The sequence below is a fragment of the Moschus berezovskii genome, chromosome 7 (assembly GCF_049115385.1).
Source record: "Moschus berezovskii isolate FMDL1 chromosome 7, NW_MosBer_1.0, whole genome shotgun sequence".
NCBI classification, from domain to species: domain Eukaryota; kingdom Metazoa; phylum Chordata; class Mammalia; order Artiodactyla; family Moschidae; genus Moschus; species Moschus berezovskii.
Window position 1 is genome coordinate 110688616 of NC_142466.1, and position 22144 is coordinate 110710759.

A 22144-nucleotide genomic window follows, 5' to 3' on the forward strand; every position below is an offset into this window, starting at 1 on the left:
GTGAAGGAGTGAAGCCTTGGAAACTGGAAAGAACTCAGCCAAAGCCACACAGCTAGTAGGTGGGGGTGCCCAGTGTGGACCCAGGGCCCTGTCTTATACTGTATTCTACTGCTCCTCAGGGAGAGCCAGAGAGCAGGCTGGCCTTGATTCTCAAACCTGCAGTGGTAGATAGAAGACTAGAAGCTGTCTACCCAACCCTTAGGCTCTGGATGGAAGGATTGCTGCCGGCTGCCAGTTTGGCCAGAGGTACTTGGAGGCTTGAGGTGCCCAGGACTTGCCTGAGGTCACGCAGCAGCCTCCCTCCCTCCAGCTGGGGCTCTCCCCAGTGACCCAGGGGCCTTGGTCCCCGTATCTGCCTGGCTGTCTCTTTCTTCTGAATTTTTTTTCACGGACGAGCAAGCACGTGGTGTTCACAGACCAGAACTGTGAGCCGAGGCTGCCCAGTGTGAGATCTGGATTAATTACCAGCCAAATCGTACTGGGTTTTCAACACCGATTCTAACTCTGGGCAGGAAACCTGGAATCTCATTGATGGTTATTTGAAACAAATGAATTCCCCAGGCCTCACACATCCTCGAAAGCCTGGCTTCCTTTGAAAGCTCTGTGTTCAGTTCTTTACATCAGGCACTTAGTTAACCCTCCTTCACTCCCCGGATGTACAGGACAGTAGCTGTGGTGCAGGACGGCCGCAGAGACTTAGGCCGAAGGCCCTGTGCCAAGCCTCCGGCTAGTAAATAGTGAAACCGGGATTTGAAGAAAGGTCAGCCTGCGGCTCAGTCTGCTCGGGTTCCTCGCTTCCTATGGGAAGGAAGAGAACTGAGAACAGACAGGTGCTCCTCGAATGCCGTGTGGTAGGATTAGGCCTGTCTTATGGGGGAAATGTGGAGAAGGAAATGGCAACCCATTCCAGTATTCTTACCTGGAGAATCCCAGGGACCGAGGAGCCTGGTAGGCTGCCGTCTATGGGATCACCCAGAGTCGGACACGACTGAAGCGACTTAGCAGCAGCATGGGGGAAGTGGGGAGCCACTGAGAGTTGTTGAGCCGGTGGATGCCTTGGGAAGGTGAACCTGGCTGTGTAGAGGAAGACTGGAGAGGGGAGAGGGTGGAGGTGGGGAGACTAGTGAAGGAGGTGATGCAAGTTCTCAGAGGGTGATGATCAAGGCTGAACCGGCTATGACCCCTGGACTAGATGGGACGTTTGAGTGACAGTTGCGTACTAGGCACCATGTTGTATGTTTGCCGTCTCATCTCATCTTCGCAATAATCCGATGAGAAGGGTATTATTGCTCCATTTTATAGGCACAGGCTGGTTAAGGATCCTGCCCAAACCCAGCTGGTAGGGGGCAGCACTGGGATTTGAACCCAAAAGCCTTGGAGTACACCCTTTAGTGATACTGACTCTCTGTGTGTGACTCAGCGATGCTGGTGTGACCTTGGACAGGTCCCTTCTCTGCTCAGGCTCTGCAGAGAACTTGGCTGAACTCTGAGGTCTTTTGCAGTTTTAGTTTCTCAAACATTTGGCTGAGGCTTGGGGAGAGAGAGATGACTCATATCCCATTAATTCCTTTGAGGAGACCATGGTCTAGTGGGAGAGCGGGCTTCTAAGCAGACAATTCCCCGAATAAAATACAGTGGCCTTTAAAGCAGAGGAAAGGAGGGGACTTGGCCCAACTTGGGGGAGGGATCAAAGAAGGCTTCCTGGAGGAGGTGATACCCTGAATTAGCTATGTAATAAAAGATGAGAGCTTCAGAGACCAAGAAACAACAGCTGCAAAGACCAGAAAGCCCCAAAGAGCAGAATTCCTCAGGCTAGGACCTCAAGGGACCTCTCTTCTCAGCCATGGGGTCTTCATGCCCAGAGCTCTGCATAAGTTTGTTGAATGACCACCTGATCCCATTCTATTCTGCCACATGGCACTGATGCTATCTTCTTGCTTTTTATTCAGGGTCCCCCTGGACTGCCTGGGCTTCCTGGACCCCCTGGTGCACGGGGTCCTCGGGTAAGTGATCACACGCTGTGCTTGAGTTCTGGTTGGCTCTATGTCCTGTATCCCATTGCCCCTGGAGTCCCATCTTTGCTGTGTGTCTTCATGCTGTTTGGCATCCCTTTTCCACTTTGTCCGTTGGAGTGGACGTGGGGCTTTTAGCGGTCACTGGGTGTCCAGATGAGGCTTGAGACAGTGAGAACCTCTTTCAGAGTCTCAGCTGTCCATTGTGGGTATCACCCTTGGCAGCCTGGAGTAGAGTAGGGGTTTCGGCAGATCACATCCCCTCAGCTGATGGGCTTTGGTGTTCGGCTGGGAAAAAAGCTGACTTGGAAGAGCATGATCCTTGCATCCATCTTCCCATCTCTGTTGGGCCAACCTGGGGTAGGGATGCTGACAGAGGCAACCAGAAGGGCCACACCAGGGATGGGGTGAACTCCCCATGCTGAGAGGTTCAATCAGAGTCTGGAGGATGGCTTGGCAGGGCTTTGGTGGCTGATAGGATCTAGCCCGAACCTTGGAGTGGATAATATTAATAGGTCTGGTCTGTTATTCCTGGCATGTCACTTAATGCTGCCTTATTTGATCCCCTCTCCTTCTAGGGCCCCCGTGGGCCAGTATGTTTACTCATTTAGGGATGAGAAAACCGAATAACTAAGAAATGGAAGAGCCAGGACTGGAACCCAGCTCCTAACCATATGATACGGGGACTCTTGAGGGTCCTATTGGAGAGAAATCTCTCCTTTTCCCAAGGGGGCTCCGACCCACGGCGCCTGGCATCTGTGCCCAGGCTGAATCAGCCTTTCCCACGCTGGGTGCCTGGCGAGGCCCTGGCAGAGATAGCTGCCTGGGGCATATTTTTAGCTCTGAGCCCAGCGGATGGTTCTGGTTATGCAATTACTTGAGCCCTAGTTCCCTCCAGAGCTGGCCCTGTGCTCCCTGGGCCCAGGACTCTGGAATCTGCTGTCTGAAGTGGCATTTCCTCCTGGCTTTGGAGTCTCCATGGAGCACTTGCCCAGAGCTGGGGACCACAGAGATATCATGGACTCTGCTGGCCAAGGGACTTTGTTGCCTGGGACCAGGACGAGGCCCCAGGACCTAGCATCCCAGGTGCTGGCGGTCTGCCTGGGTCTCTAAACTCCTGAGCCCCCAGCTTCTGCAGGACTGTCCTCCTGACCCAGCACGTCCTCCTTTGCAAACGTCTCCTCCATCCGTGACTCAGATCAAATGCTCCCTCCTTTTCTGATGATCACCTCCTTCTTGGAGCTCCTGTGGCATTTAACTGCACTGATTCCTCGGTAGAAAGCTCACATTGACCACTGACTCCTGTCACCTAAGTTGGCATATGCAGGATCCCCTCCCAGCTTTCTAGCCTACCTGATGAATAAGTTCCAGCATTATCCCCATTTTACAGGTGAGGAAACTGAGGCGCAGAAAGATGCAGTTACTCTGACTAAGGCCAAGCATGGAATAAGCGCCAGAGCCCAGATTGAACCTGGACAGTCTGACTGCAGCGCCCATGACCTTAAATGACCTGTTGTCCGGCCTTCCCTTCTGTTTAGCTGAGCCCCTCTGGGCCAGAGACAGGTCCTATTGACTGTTCTTTCTTACCTGATGCCTAGCAAAGTCTCCTGCATCAGAATGTGCTGGGCAAATGGTTGCTGCTGCATTCTAGTCTAGGAATCAAGCACATTTCCCATGAGAGAATGGACGCACGTACATGTATGGTTGAGTTCCTTTTCTGTTCACTGGCAACTGTCACAACATTGTTTGTTAATTGGCTACACACCAATACAAAAGAAAAAAAAAAGAGTATTTCCCCCCAAGAAGCTGTGTGACCTTAGGCAAGTCCTTTCCCTATTGTGGGGCCCAGTTTCTGCATTTATAAAACATGGAATCCTGGTAAGGCATTTCCAGCCAAGATTCCTTCCAGCTCTGAAGTTCCCCAAGTGAGGGAATGAATCTCCTGACATCCCTCTCAGGCTCTTGGAGGACTCCCCCAGCTCCTTGGAGCCCATCGCCCTGTTTCTAGACTGGAAATTCCATAGATTGTAAAATTCCAAAGACAATACAATGCTGGGACTAAGCAATCCCAGTACCTCTGTGCAGATGGTGGTGGCTCTGGGGCTCGGGGAGGGGCGGGCCCTTACCTGAGGTTCCCAAGACTCCGTGGCTTGGCCCTGTCCACCTCCGCATATTCCCCGGCCCAACCAGGGGAATCCCTCGGCCTCCCACCACTCAGCTTTCTGGGCTGCAGCGTTTGTAGAAGTGGTCTGCTTGGCTCCCAGTCAACTATGCGGTTCGTTTCTCTGCAAGGCAGTGGCTGGAGAGGGGAATGAAGGTGGGGGCGGGAAAGCAGGACCCCCCACCTCCCTGAGGGGTAGCCGGGTGCTCTAGCCCTCCATCTTTGGGCAGCTGGGGGACGACTGGGGAGAAGTAGTCATTCCTGACCTGTCTACCACACCCTCATCTGGTTCTGCCCTCCTCAAACATCCTTCATCTAACACTTTCCCAGTTCGGGTCAAGCTCTGAGCTTAGATCCCAAGAGTCCAGACTTGGGGTGAAGCTCTGAAGTCTTCCAGATTCCTTAGAGACCATGAGTTTCCCGTCATTCATGGAACTGATGGGGAGACCGAGCCTGGGGAGAGGGGAGACTCAGAGCTGGGACCAGGTTGCATCTAGTTGCCAGGATACAGCATTTGGTGAAATATCGGGAAGGGGCTGGAGGGCTGATTATTTTGGAGATTACCCGTGACACCGTTATAAATCCCCTTGGCTGAGTGAGCTTCTGAACTCGGCTCCTCCTTGACGTGGACGGGGAAGGGGATGGTCCCAGCTCAGGCATGAAGGAAGAGGGAGGTGCCTCGGGCAGAGTGTGATGGGCTGCAGCTGGGAAGCTGGCCTTGCAGCGAGAGGAAGGAAGAGAATTCATACACAGCCAGAGGAGTCAAGAGGGGCCGCGGATGAGGGCAGTGTGTCTGGAGGCTGCTGTGGCGGGGGCGCCCCTTGAGGTGCCTGTCTTCACTCTTAGTGCCTCGGATTATTCCTATTGGACAAAGACTCTCGGAAAGTAGTTGACTCTTAGGACTCTGTTTATATTACTGGGCTGCAGGACGCTAGCCCAGGGCCTTTGCAGAGCAAGTGGACATAAGGCCCCAGCTGTTACAAGGGACGTTCAAATATGGCCTGGGAAAATCTAGTGCCACGAATAAGCCTTGGACTTGAAGCCAACAAACTGAGTTCCAGCCCTTGTTTGGCCACCACTCTGCTGTGTGACCTTGGCCAAGACCCTTTGACTCTCTGGGTTTAGTCTTCCCAGCTGTTTCATGGTCCCCGAGGGGCCCTGTAAGCTCAGAACATGTAGGAATCTAAGGGAGAGAGCTCTGACTACCGTGGTGGCCATAAAAGAGGCGCGCCCTTGTTCGGAGGAGGCCGAGTGCTCCCGTGACTGCGCGTGCAGCTCCAGAGGCTCATGCAGAGTCCAGTTGGAGTCTGAAGGGTGGAGAGTTTCCCTTAAGCAGGAGGAGTCACAGAAGTTTCCCTGGAGGAATTGGCATTAAAGCCAGGTCTTGAAGGATGGCTTGGGTTTCATCTGGAGGGGATAGATGGGAAAGGCATTCCAGATGATGCAACAGCATGGCATGGGTGATGTGAGAAAGAAGTACCAGGCGTGGGGCAGGGCAGCTGAGTGTGCTCTGAGTCGAAGGAAGCAAGTGTGGGAGGGGCTGGGGGGGCCAGGTGCAGAGAGTATGGAGAGGTGATCCAGTTCAAGGGCTTGTGCTTGGAAGCTGCACATCTGAGGTTTGTCCCTTAGCAGCTGGGTGACCTGGGAAGGTTGTAAAACTCCCTGGATGGCAGCTTTCTCATCTTGAAAATGGGGATCATGGTAGCACCTATTGTGTGCGTTAATGAGATAAAATGAGGTGATGCACAGAAAGAGCTGAGCACAGGGACAGGCATCAAGAGAGACTTTCTGTAAGCCGCTGCCATGGCCAGACTGCTGAGACTCTGCTAGTGGAGAAGACCCAGCGGGCAGGCGGAAGTGCCAGGCTTTGCTTTAGGAAGTGGGATGCTCCTCTTTTCCCCTCATCTCTTTTTCTCTTTTCCCTTTCAGGGTCCTCCTGGGCCTTATGGAAATCCAGGCCTCCCTGGCCCCCCTGGAGCCAAAGTGAGTATATGCCGTGGGGTCTGGAGAGACCGCCATGGGGTGGAAGCTGGGGTTTGGGCCCCGCACTGGGGCAAGCTTCCTTTCTTAGGGGCTCCTGGCAGGAAGGCCTCAGAGTCTCCGTGGAGGATCCGTGTCTAGGCCACCAGCACTCCCTGAAGGCCTCCCAGGTGCCAGGCCCCGGACTGGGCTGGAGACACAGCGAGGAGTTAGGAGTTTAGGAACTGGTGGAGAGGGGCTGGGGGGAGAAGGGCGTCTGGAACCTAGGGTCCTCAACGCGGATGGGAAGAAAGGTCATCTGCTGCTGAACAGGAGGGGGCCTTGGAGATCCAGCCTCATCGTGTTACTGGGTCATAGGACACACCCTGGGGAGGCAGGTCAAGTTTTGAGCTGGGGAGGAATGTGGAAAGATCACATTTGAGAAAATCCCTGGATGCCGTGTGGAAGGCGGGCTGGGGGGCTGGAGACCAGAGTAGAGGCAAAGAGACCTGGGGTGACACAGGCCAGCGTGGGGTGCGGGAGGAAGGGGATGGGTGCCTCAGTGATGTGGAGGTTAGATAGAGAGGAGTTGGTGATGGACAAAAGGAAAGAGATGGGGGTTCTCTCTTTAGCCTCAGTGGCCAAACCAGGGAACCAGAGGAAGGAATGTTATATTTTGGAATCCGTAGCCCAGCCAGGCCGGAGAAGGCAATGGCACCCCACTCCAGTACTCTTGCCTGGAAAATCCCATGGATAGAGGAGCCTGGTATGCTGCAGTCCATGGGGGCATGAAGAGTCGGACATGACCGAGCGACTTCACTTTCACTTTTCACTTTCACACATTGGAGAAGGAAATGGCAACCCACTCCAGTGTTCTTGCCTGGAGAATCCCAGGGATGGGGGAGCCTGGTGGGCTGCCGTCTATGGAGTCGCACAGAGTCGGACACGACTGAAGTGACTTAGCAATAGCAGCAGCAGCAGCCCAGCCAGGCAGAGATGATTCATGGACATCCTGAAACTCAGGGGAGCTCTGAGCTGGAGCTGGAGCCCTGGGGGGTGGCCAGCACAGAGATGCCACCTCTGGACTGCAGATGAGATCAGAAACCCAGGTGACTGGTGCTCTGATGACTGCGGGGGCTTCAGCTCTGGGGCGCCGGCAGAGAACAGAGCCGTCCAGGGTGGTGCGTGGAGTGAGAAGCCCCAGGATGAGTACGGGGCCAGCAATATTAAGGTTATAGGGAGTAGCCTCAAATGATGGCTGGAGAAATAGGAGGAGGCGTCAGGGGAGCCGAGAGCACAGCAGTTGTGCCGAGAAGAGCGCGGGGCAGGCTGGGAAGGGCAGAGGGTCTGCCCGGCTGTCAGCTGTGGAGTAACCAGGTGAAGAGCATCCCTGGGCTTTGGTTTGCCCAGGCTCAGGGTCCTTTGCTAACCCATTACAAAGATCCTGCAGCTTGCGGAAAACCATTAGCCGACTGGCCCCAGCTCATGCTGTGATTGACAGCTGAGCATCCTCCATAAGTTAGTTCTGACTCCTGGAGCTCTTTCTGGGACAAATGTACACAGGTAGCTGGATGTGTGACAGTATGGTACCAGAGCACTGGTGCAGAGCCCTCGCACAGAGCTGCGGGAATGCTCACCTCCGCCCCTGTGGGTATGTGACTTCGGCCAGGGCTGGGCTGGGGTCCTTTCCTGGAAAGTGAGCCCAGAGGCCTTGGTCCAGCAGCTGCCTGGAGGTGCTCTGGGTTTTAACAAGGCAAACACCGATCATGCCAAGCACTGTATATTGAACGCTTACTCTGTGCTGGACACTCTGCATGCCCTTCACGTAGCCTCATTTGATCTCCACAAAGACCTAATGAGATGGTGGAGTTACTGCACCCATTTACGGATGGGGAAACTGAGACTCAGGCAGATGATTAAGACCCTGCCTAGGAAATGGCAGTGGGACCTGCCCCCATGAGTCAGGCAGAGGGTCTGAATTCTCCTTGGGAAGCTTCTGCTTTTCGGAGGCTTCTGGTCTCCCAGGCCTGGGTAGATCAAGATGCTGAGGATTAGCCACTGTTTTGGTTGCCAGGCTTGCTCAAGAACACGCCTTTCTCGGCCTGCTCTGGGACTGTCTGGTCCTTCCCCGCTCCCCTACCACTCCCAGACTTGACCCCCCACTCCTGTGGTAGCTCCATAGCTTCTCCCCTGCCCATACCGGCCCCAGTCTGGCTGCAGCCCATCCCTCATCCTGCCAGCAGATGCAGGGAAACAAGAGAACCTACCAGCCGCTTTTCCTGCCATTTTGAGGAGCTGTTCTGAGTGTGGTGGGGGAGGCTCAGACCTGGCAGATGAGCCCTCCTGCAGCTATACAGAGCCGGAACCTATGACTCAGGGCCTCATGGACAGGTTTCCAGCTTGCTTCTGTATAAACAAATAAGGGAGCAGGTTCCAGAAAATACACTGGAATGGGAGTTTTCTCCCAGTAGAATTTGCATTCAAATGCCCTGGGGAAAAGTCATGCCCTTTTCCTGAACACTTGACTGCAAGTCTAAGAGGTGAGCCCAAGTGGATCCAGGGCAGTTCAGTTGGACTGAAGGCCCCAGGCTGCTGGACGTTGGCCCTGTGCTGGTGTTCATCTGTGGTTTGGCCAGGATGGGGTTAAAGAGAGGCTCTTCTGGGACAGAATTCCTGAGATTGGAAGAGAATGTTGTGGATCTGCAGGAATGGTTGTGATTCTGGGGAGAGGGTCCTTGCTGTTTACCAGATCCTTTCTGGGTCTGGGTGTTGACCCGGTGGGGCTCTAGGGCTGGCTCCCTCCAGGCCGGATGCTGGCTCTTCCTTTTCCGAACAGTGTTGCCTTCTAGAGCTGCCTCTGGGGCCACCCGTCCGTTCATTTCCCTTCGGTGGGCAAACACTTATTGAGCACGTACTGTGCGCCGTTGATGGAAAAATCAGCCCAACAGGCAGGGCCTGCCTGGTGGCAGGGAGCTCACCCATCGTCTGGATGGGTCACAGTGGGGTCACTCCTGTACCGTACTTATTGAGCTCTTGGGAGCTTAGGGCCTTGTGGGTTAAAGATCCCCCTGCCGGACTAAGAATGGGAGGGGCTGGTGGACTGCGGAATCAAGAAGGGGAGCAGAGCCAGTGTGAGGAGCTCCATCCCTCTTGAGGTCAGGGGAGCAGAGACCCAGAGGGCCCATGACTTGCTGGGACCACTTGCAGGGACCAGCAGTGGCGGGGCTAAATTTCCGGTCCTTGGGTTTGCTGGCTGGAAGACACTTATCAGGGCTCTGCAGATGGTTCAGGCCAGAGCCAGGCTTCAGTCCCTTCTGCCGCCTCCAGAGCCCAAGGCTTTCTGTATGTACCATGTACCCATACATTCCACATTCAAACCCATCAAGAAGAGGGTTTGTCAGTTCCCACAGAGTCAAGATCAAGGACTCTGAGACTGAAGCAGAGAAGCCAGAACCCTGGGTGGATGGTATTAGCTGATCTTGGAGGCCAAGTGTTGAGTTATGTGTCCAGCAACCGCAGTTGTCATGCAGGAAAGCGCAGTGGCTAAGAGCACAGACTCTGGAGCCAGATGGTGGAAGTTCACATCCCAGGTCTGTTAGTCATACCTTCTAGTTCTATGACTGTGAGCAAATTATTTGAATTTCACACGCCTTAGTTTGCTCATCTGGAAAATGGGATAGCAATAGTGGCTGTCCTCCCGGCGTCCCTGGTTGTCATGAGGTAAAACTGAGTTTAGAGCAGTGCTGGCCTGTGGCAGGTGGTCAGCTGTCAGCAGGTGCAAGGTGCCCAGCCTACAAGGGGGCACAGATGGGGACAGTCCCTGCACTTGTGGAAGCAAGCTGACCACACCATGCAAAGGGCTCCACGTGAGAGGCACTGGGTGCTCAGAGTCCCCACAGAATGGCAGTTGATCTGGTCTGGGAGGTAAGGCCTGCCGTCCTGGAGGGTGGGAAGGTTGAATCAAGTCTGAAGGGCAGCAGGCTACCTGGCCAAGGGGTGGGAGGAGGTTGGGGAGGGAAGCAGGCCTTCTGGGTGCGACTTCATGCAAAGAGCAGTGGGAAGGCATGAGGTTTTCAGCAGACGGGACACAATCAGGTGTATCACTTTGCAAAGGCCACTCAGGCAGTTGTGGAAGCCAGGTCCGTGGCCATCAAGTTGAAGGGTTGCCAGCGGGGAGGCCTGGAGCTGCCCCTGTGGATGCTGATACTGTGCCAGGTGAAATCAGATGGGATGCAGGGCCCAGGTCAGGTGAGAAGCTCTGGGTCCGAGGTGGACAGGGCTCCAGCTGTGCCTGTGCTGGGTGATGAGGCACCTGGCCCCTTTCTCCCTGGCATCTGGCTGCCCCTTCCTTACTCTGGCCTGCTTGGTTTGCAGTGAATTACTCAGGATTACTGTGAGCCCTTGGGCATCTGGGGAGGATAGGCAGGCAAGAGGGGCCATGCCTAGTGATCCGAGTGACTCCTTACTGGAATCTCGGGCCTCAGACCCCAGCCTCCCCTTCCCCTTTCTCCAGTGACTGAAGTAGGACATACTCTAGTAGGAAAATGTGGAAAAGTCTAGAAAGTATCAAGAAGAAAGCAGGCCTCCTGCTGTGGCCCTGCCCAGCGATAGGCACTGACTGCATTTTAAACATCCTGTACATCAAGGACTGGCCAAGAACCCGACATACTTTGCAGGGTGGGTGTTATTACCCCCGTTTTGCAGATGGGAAAACTAAGGTCTAAAGTAGCTAAGTAACTAGCCTATCTCTGATAAGTATCAGGGACAAGATTTGAATCTTCTGCTGTCTGACTCCAAAGCACATAGTTTTAGCTGTAAATCCATTAGCTCCATAGCCCTTTAGCTCTGTAGATTAAGCTATATATGGACATATATATGTTACATAAAAATGATATATACACACACACACATGCATATATATATATATACATGCATACTACATATATATGAATAATTTAAAATATGCCTGTACATAAGTGCCCTATGGTGTTTAGCTGTTATTTTATTAACAGTCACCTTGTAGAAAGACTGAACCAATCTACGTCACTGCTTGCATTAGAAGAGGATATTTGAAAAAGATAATTCATTATTGCTTCCAGTACACTGCACTGATCATCCGTGAATACTTTTCTTACATTTGCTTTCTATTTGCATTTCACCATTTATGAGTTTGTTTATTTTAGGGGTTGGGATGTTGTCTTCTGTTATTGATTTGTAAACATCATTTGTGTTTATATATGAAGGCTTATTAAGGCTTCATCTATCTTACAAATTCCTTTTGAGTTTATTGTTTGCCTGTTGAGAGTATTCATGATGATTTTCACAAATGAGAGTGTTACCTATTTTTTTTTTTGAACCAACAATAACTGACATTTTTTGGAACTTACAGTATGTCAGAATCTGAGGCTTCAGGAAAGCCCTGCTTTGGAGAGAGCTCTACCATAAGTAGAGGCTTCCCTGGTGGCTCAGGTAAAGAATCTGCCTGAACTGCGGTGGACTGGGGTTCGATCCCTCGGTCGGGAAGATCCTCTGGAGAAGGGAATAGCAACCTACTCCAGTATTCTTACCTGGAGAATTCCATGGACAGAGGAGCCTGGCAGGCTACAGTACATGGGGTCACAAAGATCGGACACTACTGAGCGACTAACACTGCCATATGTAAAATGTATGATTCTTTACTTCTGTACCTAGACATTTCTTTCTCACACGAAGACCAGAGAGGTATTCACTAATATTCCATTTTATAATATCATTTGTACTCAAAATTTTAAACCATCTGGAATTAATCTTCATGGAAGTAGGTATGGGTATAGCTTTATTTTCCCCACAGTAGTTGATCATTTATTAAATAACTTTTCCTCCACTATTATATGATAGACCAGGGTCTATTTTAGGCCATTCAAATATGTTTCATTGCTCTGTTTGTATATTTTTAGGCTAGTAAAATACTATTTTATGACAGTTATTATCTTTATACTGTGTGTCTCCCTCCTCCACTTATAAAAAATGTTCTGGCTATTTAATCTGTCAGATGAACTTTATGCCCATCTTAATAGCTTCCTTAAAAAAAAAAAAGCCTCCCTTGGGGTTTTTCTTTGAATTGTATTAAATATGTTTGTGAAGAATTACCATCTTTAAGATATTAACTTTTTCCATCTAAAACCGTGGCATATCTTCCCATTTGGTTGAGTTTTTAAAAACGTCTCATAATAAACCTCTATAGTTTTTATTGCATAAACCTGGCACATTTCTTTCTAAGTTTGTTCTTAGAAATTTTATATTTTTGTTGCTGTTATGAATGGAATATTTTCCCCATTATATTTTCTAGCTGGCTCTCAGCTATTGAAAAAGAACTACTGACTGTATATTTGTACTTTTGGTGTTTATTTTACAACCATGCCCTTTGCTGAATTATTTTATTAGTTCTAACAGTATTCCACTTAGTTCTCCTGAATTTCTAGACAGGCACTCATATTGTTTGCAAAAAAAGACATATTTTTGTCTCCTTTTCCTCAAAGGTTAGCAGCCTTATTTGTTTTCCTGCCTTATTGCCGTGGCCAGAACTTACAAGCACATGAAATAGTCGTGGTGAGAGACCGAGTGAATCTTCAGAGGCCTTTCCAGAGCTGGGGCCAGATCTGGCCCAATCCTCGCCCTCGAGTCGTCTCTTGAGACTCCACTGATTTATTTTCTCACTTGGGAAATATTTTTCTGATGCCTCCTCTGGGCCAGGCCCTGTGCTACGTACTCGGGATCATGTATCTTGCAAAAGATGACTTGCACAGAGGATTTCTGGCCCTTCATGGTTTGCTCCTTCTTTGTCTCAGCCCCTCGTGAGGCCTCAGCTAACCAAAGCCTTCTCTTCTTTCCACTTCCCAACTTCACCTGCAAGAAAGCAGCTCATAGTTTCCATTCCCGCTCTATTAGTAGCATTTCTGGTTTAGTATATACCTTCCTAACCATCTTCTCGGAGAAGGCAATGGCAAGCCACTCCAGTACTCTTGCCTAGAAAATCCCATGGATGGAGGAGCCTGGTAGGCTGCAGTCCGTGGGGTCTCTAGGGGTCGGACACGACTGAGCGACTTCACTTTCACTTTTCACTTTCACACATTGGAGAAGGAAATGGCAACCCACTCCAGTGTTCTTGCCTGGAGAATCCCAGGGAAGGGGGAGCCTGGTGGGCTTCCGTCTATGGGGTCACACAGAGTTGGACATGACTGAAGTGACTTAGCAGCAGCAGCAATCTTCTAGCTCCTCAAGGCTCTGTTAACTAGAGTCTGCTGTTCCATATAGAGGGAAAGGGACTTATCCAGGATCACACAGGCTCGTTGGCTGGAGATCTGGGTCTGGCACCCAGGTCCTCAACCTCACCGAGGTGTAAACAATTAATTAGACTTTATTATTCCTTATATCTCTTACTGGAGAATTTGCAGGAGTCTGGCTGGGAAGATGGATACATTTCTGCATCCCAGAAGTCACACCTTCAGCTGAGCAAGGGTGCCTTGAGCACCCTTGGAGCCCACACTGCACCTGCCTCCCTTCTTGTCTTCCTCCAGCCTTAGCTTGGCTGATTGACTCTCAGTCTGGGTCAAGTTCTCCCAGCTTCCTCCTGTATTCCATGTATCACTGATCATAGTCGTTCATCTGTTGTGTATTGAAATGTAAAGATCTTGGGCTCTGGAAGCAGACTTCCCGAATCAAAACCCCGCTTATGAATTACAGGGTCTTGGACAAATTACTTACCCTCTGTCTGCCTCAGTTTCCTCATCTGTGAAATGGGGATAGTGATCATGGCTCCCTTTTAGATTTACACGTTGAAGACTTAGAAGAGCTCTAGAAAATGCTAGAGCAGATCAGCATGACCAGTCTCTGGTTTCTCCTTCGAGAGGTCCCCACAGGCACGACTTGTGTCTTGATCCCCACCAAGGCATTCCCAGTGTACACTGAAGGATGTTTATATGTTCCATAAATTTTAGTGTTCTTTTGTTGTACTCGGGCAGGGATTAAGTCCCAAACATGGCGCTGGCTGCTGAGAGTGCAGAGAGCAGTGCATAGAAACTAAAATGCCCCCGGATATGGCCTCTGGGCAAAGGAACCAGTCTGGCATCCCTTTGGGCCTCAGTTTCCCCCTTTGTAAGATGGCAGCACAGGACGCACACAGACCCACCCATGAGAGCGTTTTAAGCCCAGCTCCTCTACTGGCTGCAGAGCGAGGTGGGCAAGGGCGGGGTGGGTAGAAGCTGCTGTCCTTTTTCGGCCGTTGGAATCCTGGGTGGCCCTGGGTCTGGCCTTGCACGTGGACATAAAAGGCACTGCAGCTGGGCTTGTAAACGCCAAGGCTGGGAGAGTGTCAACAAGGGACTGCTGCAGCATGAGGCTGTTGAGCCTAGAAGTGAGGCCTGCAGCAGTGACCTGGACGGACCTAGGTGGACAGAGAGTTGGGGTTCTAGCAAGGACGGACTGGCCTGCAGCCTGGGGCAGCCAGAGGGTGTGTGGGAGAGGCATCTAGGCTTCCCATTTGTAAGTGAGGGCTGTGGAGTCAGATTGACCCAGGACCTAGTCAGACTTAGTGAGACTTGGCCTTTTACCTGCATGCCACCCTGGACTATGACTCAGCCCCTCTGAATCTGGGGCTTGGTCCTGTGTTGCCACATGTGGGTGTAAGAAGGCTGGCGAGGTGCTGCATTGAGTGGGCCTGGCATAGTGTTGGGCACGTGGTAGGTGGGCAGCGAAAGGGCTCCCTCACTCTCTTAAGGCTTGCTCCAGTTTGGAATGCAGTGATTTCTCATTCAGAGTGACTGAGTCAGGTTTTGGAAGATCTGGGTCCTGACACACAAAAGAATCAAATGGGAACTAATTAAAGTTGGCCAAACCACCCTCCCCACGTGTCACATCCATCATCTCACTGGCTCCTTGCCAAGAAACCTGGATGCCAGGCGGCCATGTGTGCCTGTACCCGTGTGTGTGTGTGTGTGTGTGTGTGTGTGTGTGCTGTGCAGCCCGCATTTTAAAGGTGAGCAAACAGTCTCAGAGTGGTGAAGTCATTTGCTTGGGACCCTACTGTGAGTCTGTGGCTTAACCCAGGACTTCTGATTCAGGACCCAGATTGGGGAGGGAGCTGGGGAGTGAGGCTAAGGGACAGAGATCAGGAGACTGACTTCTCAAAGGACTGTCTCCTGAGTAATTTAATCAGGTCAGGCCACAGCCCAGAGCCCCCTTTAGCTGTAAGAGGCATAGCTGGTAGGTCCTTCCCTGAGCACGTGCTCTTAGAAGCCAGGATCCTTGTGATGGGGATGCTCCCTTGTGCTTGGGACTAGGAATGCCGGTCTGACTGGGGACACACTACTTGTCATACATACTCCTCTGCTATTCCCTGCCTGTTCTAACTGTTGGGTCCCAGGTCTCTGTTCTGGAAATCACAAATTCAGGGTCCTAGTCTTAGCTCTGCCAGTGCCCCAGCTTGGGGTCCTGGGCTGTCCTTTTCCTTCTCCCAGCCTCAGTTTCCCTGAACGTGTTATGGGGTAATAGCACTTCCTTCATTGGGCTATTCTGGGAACCTGGTGGGTTGAGGGATGTTGCAAACATAGATTAAGAGGCTGTTAGTGCACTGTCTGTGGGTAGTGAGACAGTGAGTTGGGCATCAGGGGCTAGGAAAAGCAGGATGAGTCTCTTAGAAGGTCTCTGAGAGCCCTGGGGAGCACATCACCTGTACAGTGGGCCCAGGGATCTACAGGTTGGTGGGGGAGGATGCAGTCAAGCTGCCTCTTGGGAATGTTTCTGGTTTGGCTAATGACGATTGTGGGGAGTGGTTTTCTACTCGGGGGCGACTACCTGCACAAGAAGCCAGCATCAGGAATGTGCAAGTCCTGGTGGAAGAAGAACTGTGGTCTGGGGATGGGGCAGAGGGGCCCCGTCTTTGGGATGGGCTGGTAGGAGGAGAGCGAGTTCTGACTAGGGTGGGTGGGACCAGATGATGGAAGACTTGGGACACCCAAGGGGGAGTTCAGACTTTGTCAGTAGGGTGGTGGGCAGCTATGGAGGGTTGCTGGAGCAGGGGAGTGATGGGATTGAAGAGGACCCCGTGGGGGAATGTGAGTGGGGTGGAAGGGGGGGGCATTTAAGCAGAGGACAGGGATTTGAGCAGAGTTGGTGGGGAGATACCCTCTTTAGAAGACGTGGCGGCCAAAGTGGAATTATTTCTGTTTCAGGGACAGAAAGGGGACCCCGGGCTCTCACCAGGAAAGGCCCACGATGGGGCAAAGGTAGGTTTCCAGGGACCCCAGCGCTCAGGGAAGCGGAGGAGTGGACGGTAGGGAAACCACTGTGCTCTGGCACGAGCCTCCTAACAGAGGCCTCTGCGTAACAAAAGGCCGGAGGCAGGATGTGGAAAAGGACTGGTCTGTTCTCTTTGAAGCCCTTCAGCTCTCCCTGCACCAAACCCAAAGCCATCCTTGCTGCCTTCTTCCCACATGCAGCCAATAAAACCAACAACAAATGTGACCTGTGGACATTCCTTTGGTGAATGTCCTTTGGCCTGATGCTCTGAATGGGTTTTCTGCAGGGCCTGCTAGGTGGCCCTCGGCATCCAGAAGCTTCTTGGTAGCACACGCCCAGGAAGCTTCCAGCAGACTTTCGAAGACCCCTCTGAGGTGGTTAGTTCGACACACAGGTCTGTGGATTTTCAGGACATGGAAGGGAATAGGCTGGAGAGGCAGGGCTCCCAAACTCTGAAGGGAAGTTCTCCCATGGACGAGATGAGTTTAAGCCCAAGGACTTCATTGCCCATGAAGCATCCATCCTGTAAGTTAAGCAAGGGGCCTGGAGGGAGTGCAGGTCGGGCCAGAGCAGGGGAACCCAGAACTCCAAGTAAGGTCACCCAGCGTCCCGGGCATCCATCCTCTGGAAGGAGTCCTTGAGTCTGGTTTTCTTCTGGACACAACCCCAAAGCCCTCCTGACCGGAAGAACTCTGCTTCTCAGCTCAGCCTCTGGTGCATGGGGACTTTGAGGTGGCAGCTCCTGTTGATTTCTCCGAGACACAGGTGGCTCATTCCTTCACATCTTCATGAGAAGTTTTTTCATTCAGCAAGCGCTTCCTGTATATATACATCCACATGCACCCCCGTTGGATCCTCGTAAGCTTATAAGCCAGGCAGCTGGGCCTAGCTTGCCTGGCAGGAAACAGAGGCCCCAGAGGCGGGCGGCTGGAGGCCACGCAGCTGGTCAGGTGCAGACCAGACTTTGTACCCGGGCTGGATGACCTCCAAGGGCCCAGGCTTCTCTCCTGCTCCTGCGTTCCTCTCCTGGGTCTCATGGTGGTGGCAGAAATGCCCCCTACTGGGTGGTCACCACGCCCAGCACGGGCAGGAGGGAGGGGGTCAGGAACGCAGGAGAGGGATTGCGTGTTCTCCAGGGCAGCGGTTTTCAAACATGGTTTTGGTAGTGTAACCCATTCCCCAGATGGTACCTTCTGCCGAAGTCCAACATAGAAAACAGATCAAATGGAGCGACTGGATTAAGTGGGGAGGAACTGGGTCCCCTGCCCACTCGGCTGCCCTCACCCTGCTCAGAGGACCTGAGTCTCCTCTGAGGCCTTTAGGCCTCTGTGAATCCTATTCGCAAACCACTGGCCATGGGAGGCCGAACTTTCAGTGAGTGTCTGCTCCTGTTCCCCCATCTCACCCCGTTTTCTGTGTTTTTTCAGGGCGACATGGGCTTGCCTGGGCTCACTGGGAATCCAGGACCCCTTGGACGAAAGGTACACCTTGGCGTCAATGATTCACTTTGTCCAGTGGGTTTCCTAGCAAGCGGGGTCTTCGGGCAGGAGTGCTGTGGACTGCCTCTCCCCAGCCCTGGCCCAGATCCTCGGCAGTGGGCTGGTGGCCAGAGGGTAGAGAGGTTTCTGAGGGTCTGTGCTTACCCGGGGGTGTGGAGTACCTTGCCTTAGAGTGGGTCCCCCCACCATGGTTAATGAGATGTGACAAGAAGTGACCCTGGTTTGCTGTCCTTCCTCTTGCAGCCCAGCTGCTCCAGGGAGGTCCTGAGGGTGCGCTTGGTGATGGAAGGAACATTGTCAGAGCCAGGAGCCCCCATAGGTTCAGCTCCACCTTCCATGAGCTGAGTGGCCTGGGACCTGCACATCCCCTCTCTGAGCCTCAGCCTTCTTCTATCTGCAGTGACCATGACCTACCCCGTCCCCTGTCCCTGATCTTCCTGGGGCTGTAAACCACGGGCAAGATCTGGAGCCTGGAAGTTGAGAGAGTGGGCTCTGGGATCAGTTGCATCTGGACTGTACTCCCTGCTCCACCATTTGCTTGCTGTGTGACCTGGGGCAAGTCAGTAACCTCTCTGAGTCTAATATCATCCCTCCCATATACTGCAGGGAAATCTCTACAGAGGCAGAGAGTTCTCTGTGCATTTTGAGCTGTTCTCATCCGCCCCCACCCCGTCACTGAATCAGTCAGGAAGGGGGTGTTACCTCTTTAATGGCCTTTGGGGGACGAGCTGCCAGTTTCCTAGGTGGCGGGTCTCTGGCTGGCTGTGCCCCTGAATTCCTCTCCAGCTTCACAGCGAGGGTGTCCGTCCTTCAGACTCAACTCTACTTGTGCCCCTTCCAGGAAGCCCTTCTAGAACCCCAGCTTTCGGGTCTAGAGCCTCTACGCTGCTCGAGGACCCATAGTCCATCTAAACTGCGTTCTTACCAGCCCCCAGACCAGCCTCACCAACCAGGACATGCAAAAATGGTCTGTTGCTCTTCCTACAGAGCCTTGCTCAGGGCCTGTGTGTAGTAGGTGATCAGGAAACAGGGAGGACAGTGCAGGGTCAGGGTCAGTTGCTATTTTTGCAGGAAAACCCCTCATTGCTGATGGGTTTTCAGTCCATAGATCAGCCGAGGGCCGCAGCTTGAGCATCCATACTGGCTCAGCTGTAGCCACGGCTGCCCTCTTCCTTGGCCATTTGGTTCTTGTTTGGGCAGCCGTGGCATCTCCTGGCTCCATCCTGTCCATGCTCTGAGGGTCCGCGTGGCACAGGGGACGTGGAACATCACTGCCCCCATACCCCTTCTCCTCCAGCCTCCTCGGCCAGAACAGGTCCTCCTGCAGATCTGCAGAAGCCAGACCCAGACAGGAGTGCGTGGCTGTCTGTGAGCTGGGGAAACGTGGTCTTTTCTGGCTCAGAGAACACAGAGGGACTCCCTCTCCCCGCTCACTTCCTCTCTGGGCTCCAGCACTTTCTGATGGATGAGGTGTGAGTGGAAAAGTCTTCTTCCAGTCCTGGCTCATAAAGCAGCCAGTGGTGGTCTCGCTTGGCACGGGGGTAGGAATCTAGCAGAGGAGGCGGGAGATGGAAAACCAGACTGGATTGGCTCCTGCCTGGGGTTCTAGCCTTCCTGCTCTTAGCAGATGTCTAGGGAGGCCCAGAGTCCCCAGCCCAGGGGAGCCAGCTCACCTGAGCAGGGAGAGACATCTTTTCTAAATTAAGGAAGAGTCTCTGTGTGGTAGGAAAACGATTTGGCAAAGTCATTTCCACCGAGTGCCTCTGGCCCCAGTCTAGGCAAACACGGAGGAGTTTGGTCTGGCAGGCCAGTGTCACCTGCTCACAGTGGCTGGTGGGCAGATCATGGGAGCACTCAGATCCCAAGGCAGGGACCCCTGACCAGTGGTGGGGGTCAGGGAGGCAGACCAATGGGGTGGGCAACCTCACCTGGAACCATCCCTGTTTGTCCGTAGTCTCTCCTCCCACAAGCATCAGCGGTAGCCATTTTGCACTGCTCCTGTTGGGTGGTTTGCTGCATCATCTCATGTGGGGAGCCTTGAGCGAGAAAGAACGTCAGTGGCTGAGGTGAGGTCAGCGTGCCCTTTGCTCATCGGCACATTGAATTTTGGTGTCGCCTCATAGTGACACCAGTAGCCCTATTGATTCATTTCTTCAGCAGGATGGATTGATTGTCTATTGTGTGTCAGGAAGTGTGCAGGCCTCTGAGCTGAATAAAGAGACAAAAATCCCCGATCCTCAGAGTTTACAGTCTTGTGGGGGGAAGGAGGCAATGCAAATGGTAAAAACACGAGATGTGTTAGAAGATGAAAAACGCCATGGAGAAAAGTAGGCAGGAGAAAGGGACTTTGAGTTGGGAGTCTCTCATACTGACTAGTGTGACAGAAAGGCTTACTGTTCCCTTCACATCGCTTCCTTGTAATAGCCTCCAGCAGTTAAGCAGTATTATGCCCATTTTACAGCTGAGAAAACTAAGGCCCAGATAGGTCTCATTCATTTATTCACCCTTCCAGTCTTTGCACAAAGATGTACCTATGTACCTGGCCCTTTGCTGACACGGGTATTAAATGCCAATGAGATCACTGGGGGCTTTCGGAGAGTGAAGTCTACAGCCCCGGTTCCCAGCCCCTCTGTGTGTGAGAAGCAGTGGGGGAGTTTGTCTTCCACCTCCACAGGGGTTCCTGTTCAGCTGGTCTAAGCGGATTAGAGCACTCGATCGTCATGGGCAGCCAAGGCCGAGAGCCACTGGGTTAGTGGACACAGCTGCCAGGGTCACTAAATGGCAGAGCTGGGATTTGAACTTAGGTCTTCTAACCTTCAGGCCCTTTCCCTCTCTAAAATGCTGATGGAAACAGTTTCTTAAATAAGAGCCTCCCCACCCTCAATAATGGAGAAGGCAATGGTACTCTTGCCTGGAAAATCCCATGGACGGAGGAGCCTAGTAGGCTGCAGTCCATGGGGTCACGAAGAGTCAGACACGACTGAGTGACTTCACTTTCCCTTTACACTTTCATGCATTGGAGAAGGAAATGGCAACCCACTCCAGTGTTCTTGCCTGGAGAATCCCAGGGACAGGAGAGCCTGGTGGGCTGCCGTCTGTGGGGTCGCACAGAGTCAGACACGACTGAAGGGACTTAGCAGCAGCAGCACCCTCAATAAGGCTCCCTTCTCCACATCTCTCTGTGATGCTAGCCGAGGAACACTGCTGAACTGATTCCCAAGGGCAGGTCAGACACGCCTGGATGGAATCCCAGCTCTGTCCCTCTCCTGCTCTGTGAGCTTTGTGCAGTGTTTCGGAGGGTTAAATAGGATGCTATGTCCTCAGCACCCAGCATGAATAAGTGAATGATTGTGAAGAAGCAGCATTGAAGGTCTAGCCCACTTGGTCCCATCAGTCATCTTGCTTAGTTACCAGTTAACTGCCCTCCCTTGTGGCTCAGATGGTAAAGAATCTGCTTGCAATGCAGGAGACCTGGGTTTGACTCCTGGATCGGGAAAATCCCTTGGAGAAGGAAATGGCTACTCACTCCAGTATTCTTGCCTGGGGAATCCCATGGACAGAGGAGCCTGGCAGGCTACAGTCCATGGGGTCACAAAGAGTCGGACATGACTACGGACTCACACACACACACACACACCCTCCTCTAGCCCAGAAGGCTGCCAGAGCCCTGTTTGTTCCTTGGGAGGGCAGAATCCAGTGATGTCCCTAGTCTAATCCCCCTGCCTTCTCTCCTATAGAGCAGCGCTTCTCAACTGCCCCCAGGGAACAATTCACAGTGGAGGCATTTTTGGTCAATACCCCCTGGGAGGAGGCGCTTCCAGCTTTGAATGAGTAGATGCCAGAGATGCTGTTACAGATCTTGTGATGCATGGCACACACACCCCACCCACAGCAAAGACTGATGCAGCCCACCGTGTCAGTGGTGCCAAGACCAAGGAATTCTGCCGAATAGAAACCCTCGAAGCATCCAACCCTGTGTGCCCTGGGCCTTCCTGCCCCCTGTGTTTGCTTGTGTTGGGCTCCCCCCTGGCAGGCTGTCTCCTCCCTACTCATCTTCACGTATCAGTCTCTCGATTCCACCTTCACGTGCCATCTTTGCCAAGAGTGTCTGCCCAGCACCTGCAGGCAGAATTCGTATCTCCCTTCTCACACCAGCGAATTTTCTCAGCCTCTTTGGGACTCTGCATTTTCTGGCTAGCGGGCAACTCACTGATATTCTTGGCATAATTGTCCAACTA

The 22144-nt window shown here is 52.6% G+C and overlaps 1 protein-coding gene across 1 annotated transcript in view; it reads left to right on the forward strand.

The window, feature by feature from the left end:
• Positions 1–22144, forward strand: part of COL27A1 (collagen type XXVII alpha 1 chain) — a 154515-nt gene that overhangs the window by 21232 nt on the left and 111139 nt on the right. Inside the window, exons 4-7 of the mRNA XM_055427661.2 lie at positions 1950–2003; positions 6103–6156; positions 16341–16394; positions 17835–17888. Coding sequence (XP_055283636.2) covers positions 1950–2003; positions 6103–6156; positions 16341–16394; positions 17835–17888 — 216 coding nt within the window. The remainder of the gene's footprint in view (positions 1–1949; positions 2004–6102; positions 6157–16340; positions 16395–17834; positions 17889–22144) is intronic.